The following is an 8,186-nucleotide window of genomic DNA, read 5'->3' as shown; positions in this document are numbered from 1 at the left end:
AGAGAGCAAGGCCAGGCAAACCTTTTTTACAAGATGCCTAGATGGAAAGTAGCTAAAAGTCATTTGTTAAACCATTAATGAGATTCCAATTGAGTAATACAAAGCCATAATTGCTGACCGGCACATCAATAACGACTTCTATTACATTTGGTTATTATAATAATCATCTGAACCATGCAAGCCAAATATCAAAGGGTCATATTCATCATATGTCAGCGCCTCTCCAAAATTGATAAATTCGTTGCCGCTGAAATACAGCAGAAAGCAGTGACCAAGACAAACTCTCACCTTTTAAAAAAGACTCTATATGTAGAAGCGAGCTGCAAGCTCCATTGTCATCAGCCTTTCTTCTCATTTTCTCTATCTACCTAGTGTATTAACTTTGCTTTTTCTTTGACTAATTAGTTAGCTTTCGTTTTCGTGAGTGAATAGAAAAATGGTTACAGCTGCAGTTAGAGCTCATGCTATGGTGATGCTGCTGCTTTTGAGCTGCAGGGCATGCCAAGCACAGCTTTCTTCTACATTTTATGCTAACACATGCCCAAATGCACTTGGCACCATTCGCACATCCATCAGATCCGCCATTGCACGAGAACGTAGAATGGCTGCATCTATAATCCGCCTTCATTTCCATGATTGCTTTGTTCAGGTATTGGTTTAGTATGTGTATACCCGTATTAAACAAACTATATAATATTGTTTAAATTCCATATTATTATATATGAATGGTTTTCAATTATTTAATGGAGTCACTTGTATGCCTTCATTCAGGGTTGTGATGCCTCAATCTTACTAGACAATTCCCCTTCAATCACAAGTGAAAAGTTTGTGACTCAAAACAACAACTCTGTAAGAGGCTTTGAAGTCATTGATCAGGCAAAATCTGCTGTGGAGAACGTATGTCCTGGAGTTGTATCTTGTGCAGACATCCTTGCAGTTGCAGCCAGGGATGCATCTGAATACGTGAGTCAATACTGAATACACATAAAACCTACCTCCTAAGAATCTATAGATATCTCACTAATTGTGAACTCTACTTCCCTATATTTAACAATTGTTCAAATTGATTAAGTTCTCTTGAAAAAACTTATCAGGTAGGTGGCCCATCTTGGACGGTGAAGCTTGGAAGGAGAGATTCTACCACTGCAAGCGCAAGTCTGGCTAGCAGTCAACTTCCTCGTTTCACGGACAGCCTTCAAAGCCTTATTCGTCTCTTTGGAAGCAAGGGCCTTAGTGAAAGAGACATGGTTGCTTTGTCAGGTTTGTGCACAAGTTATTTTTCAACAAAATTCAAAATAACACTTCATTTTCCTTGCAAACAGTCACTGATAAATGAGCTTAATTTAAACCATTCATGTTCAGGTTCTCATACAATAGGACAAGCTCAATGTGTTACATTCCGGGATAGGATATACAACAATGCAAGTGACATCGATACTGGATTTGCTAGAAAACGTAGACGCCATTGTCCGGTTACTTCTCCCAATGGTAATGGAAATTTGGCACCACTTGATCTGGTGACTCCTAATTCCTTTGACAACAACTACTTCAAGAACCTGTTGCAAAAGAAAGGTCTTCTCCAGTCGGATCAAGTCCTGTTTAGTGGTGGATCCACAGATAGCATTGTCAACGCGTACAGCAGGAACCGTTCAATTTTCAGCTCTGATTTCGCATCTGCCATGATCAAAATGGGAGATATCGAACCTCTAACGGGTTCAGCTGGGATAATAAGGAGGATTTGTAGCGTTGTCAACTAGCTGAATATGCATCTGAAAACCACAACTGTTACAATAATATTGAAGTTCACCTGATTATCTCCCTAAATTGGAGATATTTTTTGTCTTATGTTTACTTCTCTCTTTATGAGTTGTCTCTTATTCTTTCGAGTACAAAGTAGTTGTAATGCTTTCTTTCCTACCTCCATAGTTGTACTGTGTCGCTTGTGATCAATAAACAATATCTGAATTAATTTACGTATACTGGGACAGTAGCAAAATCTCTCCCGACTAAGCATTTTTTACTTCTTACAAAGTAATGAAGCTTATTAATTGCAATTCTCTGCTCGCTGATCTAACGTATAAGATGGCATGGAAATTTTCAAACAGTTAACGCGTGATGAATTAGTCATACAGACAAAAATTAACTTCTAGCTCATATTAGTTACTCCAATTGTCCAACATATATACGTCATGATATTGTTATGATCTTGATTCTTGATTTGGGTCCATATGCTTTACTTGGACAAGATCTAATCAAACGAAGCTTGCAGCGCGAAACAAATCTCTTTCATTACTCAGTCAATGATCCAAAAGAAGCAATAATCAATAGTACTGTGGGGTAAAGTAAGTTGATATTATGCAAACAAACGAAAAGGAAAGGTAGTGATCACCCACCAAGAACATCATAACAAAGCAAAAAAATCAGGAACGTTACAGATATTTACAAGGGTCAATTTTATTAGTTAAAAGTTTACAGCAACATATGGGCAGAGATTGACAGGAAATTCCACAACAATATAAGAAAATAAAGAATAATTGTTTTCTTTTTTGGGCAACCCAACTAAATTAAGTATATATATATATATATATATAAATATGTATATGTATATGCTCGGCCCATTTTAGACAATGTTTTCAAGTCTAAAATCCCATCTGAACTAAAAATAATAATTATTATTATTGAATGGTTATATACTTACATACTTTCATTTGAGTCGAAGATTAAGTTTAAAAATAAAGAATAATTCAATACTAAGATTAAGTTTAAAAATAGATTCTTTTATATGGTACTAACATAAAGATTATTATTTTAGGCTAAAATATGAGTTTTATTGGTAAAATGTTACTTTTAATTTCAATGATTAAAGTTTAAATTTGTATAGTTTTAAATAAAAATATTAATTTAGAATTACTTCATATGAATTTTTGGGCCTGTTGTTATATTTAGCATGTTTGCTCTTTAAGTATCAAAACTTCAACTTGACCTACTTCAAATTTGTTCAAGCTCAGAATTTTAAAATATATATATATATATATATTTGATGCAATATTAATGTAAAGATTCTAAATATCACTAGTGAATTAGATGATATCAATTTATTAATAAGAATTTTTTTAAAAATTAAGTATTTGTGTATTTATGTTAAGGGCTAATAAAAATTTATATTTGATCATTAATAAAGTAACATAATTTGATTTAGTGATGATGTATAAAATCTATATATTGATAATATATTAAATATAAACTTAAAAAAAAATTTAAATTAAAAAAAAATATATTTGTTACACTAACAAGTGAGAAATAACTTTTTTTTTTTACCGATAAACAACTTTAATATTTTTACTTTTCAAAATGAATAGTAACAAGTGCATTTTGGTATTGAAGAAAACAATATTTTTGAGCAATTTTATAAATTAAAAAAAGCTTTGATGAATAACAAAATGAATTATTTATTTATAAATAATGATTTATATTTGATGTATCCTCATTGTATGTATAATATTGTATATTGTTAGTACATCACAAATTCTCATATAATTATTAAAATTTAAAATTTTAGAATTTTTTAAAAATAAATATTTTTAAAATTTGAATATTTATTTATATTAAAATCAATTAATGATGTGATGTGTATAACATCTATACACTAATCATGCAATAAATATAAACCCTGTAAACAAAACAATTAAATTTAAATCATATAGACTTAGTTTTTATTTAATAAATTTATTTTTCATGGAAATTTTGGTTTTGATGAAAGGGAGTCACAGAACAAAGCTACTGCACTAGACAGGGTTCAAAGGTGAGAGAGGAACAGGCCTTCTTTCCTCCTCTAATGACAAAATATTAGCCCCTTCATTACGTTTCAACTCTCCCTTTGGAAAATCCATGGTTAAGGACCACACAGGAAGAGCCACCTATATATTTTTTCTGTTGGACATTCATGGATGGATGTGACTTTGTCAATTGTGACTGAGACGCTGGGGCTTCAAAGTCTACCAGAATTTCAATTCGGACCCTTTAATTTTGTATTATTAGGACCATGTCTAATAGCAAGTATTCCGTGCAGGATTGGTCAAATTCATTAGGAAGATTATGTCAAGCGGTGACCCAAGACTAGGTCTACTCGTTTCTATATCAAATATCGATGCTCTATAAAAGTGAAGTGAGCGACCCACTCTCTCAGTCACCATCCTCCTTTCTTCACATTTTATAGTTTCTCTAGTTTGTTTAGTTATTTTCCTTCAAAAAATCTCTGCCTTGTGCTTAACATTTTCGTGAAAGAACTGAAGAATGGTGACAGTGGTTAGTGACTCTTTGTAATGCCTAGAAACTAGTAGAGTTGCTGCTGTGGTAATGCTTCTGCTTTTGAGCAGCACATGCCAAGCACAACTTTCTTCTACATTTTATGAAAAAACATGTCCAAATGCACTTAGTATCATTCGAACAGCCATTAGGGCAGCTATTGCACGAGAGCGTAGAATGGCGGCATCTCTAATTCGCCTTCATTTCCATGATTGCTTTGTTCAGGTATTTGTTTGTATATGTATACGTATATAATATATAAAACAAATTAATGCTGTTCTATTTATAGTTAACCAAGTCTCTTGCCTGTGTTCCTTAGGGATGTGATGCCACAGTCTCACTAGACAATTCCCTTTCAATCACAAGCGAAGAGTTTGCACGGCAAAACAACAACTCTCTAAGAGGTTATGAAGTCATTGATCAGGCAAAACTGCTGTGGAGAAAACATGTCCTGGAGTTTTATCTTGTGCAGACGTCCTCGCAGTTGCAGCCAGGGATGCCTCTGAATATGTTAGTACTTAATTACTAAATACATTTCAGTTTTCAATAATCCGACTTTCCCATATTGGATATTCAGACTGATTACATCTGATCTCTTCAAACAACTTAGGTAGGTGGCCCATCTTGGACAGTGAAGCTTGGAAGAAAAGATTCTACCACTGCAAACACAAGTCTGGCTACTAGTCAACTTACTCGTTTCTCTGACAGCCTTGAGACACTCATCTCTCTCTTTGGAAGCAAGGGCCTTAGTGCTAGAGGCATGGTTGCTTTGTCAGGTTGGTGCACAATTATTTTTGAAGTAAAAAATCATAGAAAACACTTCATTTCCCTAGCAAACTATCAATGACAAATGAGCTTCAAAACCATTTGTAGGTTCTCATACCATAGGACTAGCTCAGTGTGGTGCATTTCAGGGTAGGATATACGGCAATGGAAGTGATATCGATGCTGGTTTTGCTAGCACACGCAGGCGTCATTGTCCTGCTACTTTTCCCAATGGTAATCCAAATTTGGCACCACTTGATCTGGTGACACCAAATTCCTTTGACAACAACTACTTCAAGAACCTGATGCAAAAGAAGGGCCTTCTGCAATCAGATCAAGTCCTCTTCAATGGTGAATCCACCGACCACATAGTCTCAGAGTATAGCAGGAACCCTCCTATTTTTAATTCGGATTTCGCCTCTGCCATGATAAAAATGGGAGATATCGAACCTCTGATTGGTCCGGCTGGAATAATAAGGAGGGTTTGCAAACATGTCAACTAGCTAATTGATATGTGATAATTAAAATTTTTACAACCATATGTCCAAGGTTTTAATTTGGATTATTATTATTATTATTATTATTATTATTATTATTATTATTATTATTATCATTTACATATTACTTTTTTGTTTTTTTAGAATGGTAAATTTTATTACTGTATTTTTATTTTTAATTGATTTTCATATAAAAAATAATGAAATTGAAATATTTCACTATATATTATCTTAATGCAAATGGTAATTTTTCATCTGTTTTTATTATTTTATGTCCAACAATCAACAGAATTAAAATTATCATGGCAAAACTCAAAAAAATTGAACTACATTGATCAAATTTAACATTAACTCGTACCATACCAAATTTGATCTTAATTCCTCTACTTTGTTTGAAATTTTTATTGAATGGCCGATGAAATTCTTTAGATGTAGTTTTCGCTACTTAATATTAATCAATGGAATTGTAAACACCTTATTTGGTCCAGGTCTAAACTAATTGGGCCTGGTTCAATGGGGTCCAAATTACCAAGCTCAATCATTCATTATTTTATATTTTATTTATTTATTTATTTACTTATTTTTGGGTTTATCCTTTTGCTAATTATTTTTTGTTTTTTATCTTTGATTTTTTGTTGGTTTTTTATTTGATTTATCTCTAATTTTTCTAGTGTTAAGATAATAGGATAATAGTAAAAAAAAATGAAGAAAAAATAAAAATAGTAAAATTTTATCGTGAATTGGTGTATGAGGAATTGGTGTTGGTTTTTATTTGCAATAGAATAAATATGATGTTTTCTGATAATGTGAAAATCCAGTCAAAGGTGGACTTAAAATTAATCAGAAATATTTTGATTGATCCCTATAAATACATGCTGATCAGAAACAGAAAGGACACAGAGCAAAGATAAAAACAAAAATAAGAGAAAGTATACATAGAAAACCTAGTGTTCAGAGAAGAAACATCACATGAAAATATTCATAAAGTGTGAAAATTTTTGAGGAAAAAATAAAGTTTTTTTTTTTTAAATTTTTTGGTGAGTATGAAGTTTTTGGTGACTTTTAGGCGAAATTTTCAGTTTTCGGGGAAGTTTCCAATTTTCAGCGTTCATTTTTTAGAAATCGATGAATTTTCAGTTAGATTCTGACAAACAAATTTAGATTTCGATAAGATTTTTCAAAATTCAGTGAATATTCAACCGGAGTTCATCTGGTTTAGAGAAAGAGAAAAAGGAAAAAAAAAGAGAGATGGGGAAAGGAGAAATCTTAAGAAAAAGCCAAAAAATAACCTTTTATACCATCTCAAAATGATGTCGTTTTGAGCGTTTTATTCAACCAAGATTACGCGTTTTCCATTTGGATGACCCAACTCATAGCATCGATCCACTTGTAACCGGTTTCACTGTCCTTAGCTCGAGCTGAGTTGAGCCTCTGAGTCGAGTCTTCAAGCTACTTTCTGTGCCTGAAGCCAAGCTGCGCCAAACCACTTTAGTTGAGCCATTTATATTTTTTGGTATTTTTTATTTTTTTATTTTATTTATGGTATGTGTTTATTTATTTTTAGGGGTATTTTGTATGATTAAATTTTAGAAAAAATAAAAAGTATAAAACAAAATAAAAATATTTTTTTGAGACTAAATATTAATTATCCAATGATGAAATTTTTAAAAATTTAAAATGGTAAATTTCTATCAAATTCCTATGTGAGAAATTTTTCTTTAAATTTGTCCCAAATCACAGAATAATTTAGAAAAAATTTCAATAATAATAATTTATTTTTATTTTTATTTTAAAATAATAGAATAAAAAAATATTGATAAAAATTTTTGGATTGAACACAAATTACTCAAAGATGAGATTTTTATGAAAAATTTCTTAAGAAATCTTTAGGTGAGAAATTTCTCTAAATTTGTCTCAATTAGTGGAATAATTTAGATGAAATGTCAACAAATGTAATTGTATTCTTTTTCAGATAAAAAATTTTTGGTTAAAAATATTTGATAATTATCCAAGAATGAAACTCTTAAAAATTTTAAATGGTAAATTTCTAAGAAATCTCTAGGTGAGAAATTTCTTTAAATTTATTTCAAATAGTGAAAGAATTTAAATGAAATTTTAATAAAAATAATTGTCAGATTATTTTCTAAAGATAATAAATAACTAAAAAAAATTTCCAAATAAACCCAAAGGTGGAAAATTTAGAAATTCAAAAGAGAAAATATTTTTAATTTTGCCTAAATGGTGAAATAAATAGATATATTTTTAAAAGTATAAAAAAATAATTAAACATTTTTTCGACGACAAAACCTCTTCAATAAAACAAATAGGATTCTTGAATACTCTTGAGATGAGAAAATATTTTTAAGAATTCTACCAGATTAATGGAGAATCTTAAGAATTATTTTCAATATTTAAACATTAAAACTTAAAATCGTTAGAATCAAGACTATATAATAAATTTAAAATAAAATGGTACCATCCTTTTAGATGAACATGTGGGGATGCGATAACCTTCCCCATATGTAACCAAACTCTCAAGCCCTATTCTGGTTAATAAACCCAAGCCTATTCTTTTAGGGACCCTTAATCAAGTTTAAGAGCTTCTTAAAAAGGTAAAAT

General features: G+C 31.1%; 1 protein-coding gene and 1 pseudogene across 3 annotated transcripts; both read left to right on the top strand.

The window, feature by feature from the left end:
* The first annotated feature begins 256 nt into the window (after positions 1-256).
* Positions 257-1,979, top strand: LOC111317533 (lignin-forming anionic peroxidase-like). Of its 2 annotated transcripts, XM_022919965.2 has the most exons (4): positions 266-649; positions 772-963; positions 1,095-1,260; positions 1,363-1,979. In XM_022919965.2, the coding sequence occupies exons 1-4, from the start codon at positions 437-439 to the stop codon at positions 1,755-1,757; spliced, it is 966 nt and encodes a 321-aa protein (XP_022775700.2). In that variant the 5' UTR covers positions 266-436; the 3' UTR covers positions 1,758-1,979. The 2 variants fall into 2 exon arrangements, with proteins under 2 accessions (XP_089610767.1, XP_022775700.2); XM_089754641.1 differs by having other exon boundaries at positions 257-649; positions 1,095-1,979.
* A 2,060-nt stretch (positions 1,980-4,039) lies between these two features.
* Positions 4,040-5,596, top strand: LOC111317532 (lignin-forming anionic peroxidase-like; annotated as a pseudogene). The gene is made up of 4 exons (XR_016327328.1): positions 4,040-4,530; positions 4,625-4,815; positions 4,916-5,081; positions 5,179-5,596. The product of XR_016327328.1 is annotated as a lignin-forming anionic peroxidase-like (transcript).
* The last annotated feature ends 2,590 nt before the right edge of the window (positions 5,597-8,186 follow it).

Source organism: Durio zibethinus, chromosome 2 (genome assembly GCF_047325235.1).
Source record: "Durio zibethinus cultivar Kanyao isolate XHJ-2024 chromosome 2, ASM4732523v1, whole genome shotgun sequence".
NCBI lineage: Eukaryota > Viridiplantae > Streptophyta > Magnoliopsida > Malvales > Malvaceae > Durio > Durio zibethinus.
The sequence above is the reverse complement of the archived record's forward strand: the minus strand, read 5'-3'. Positions and strand labels throughout refer to the sequence as shown.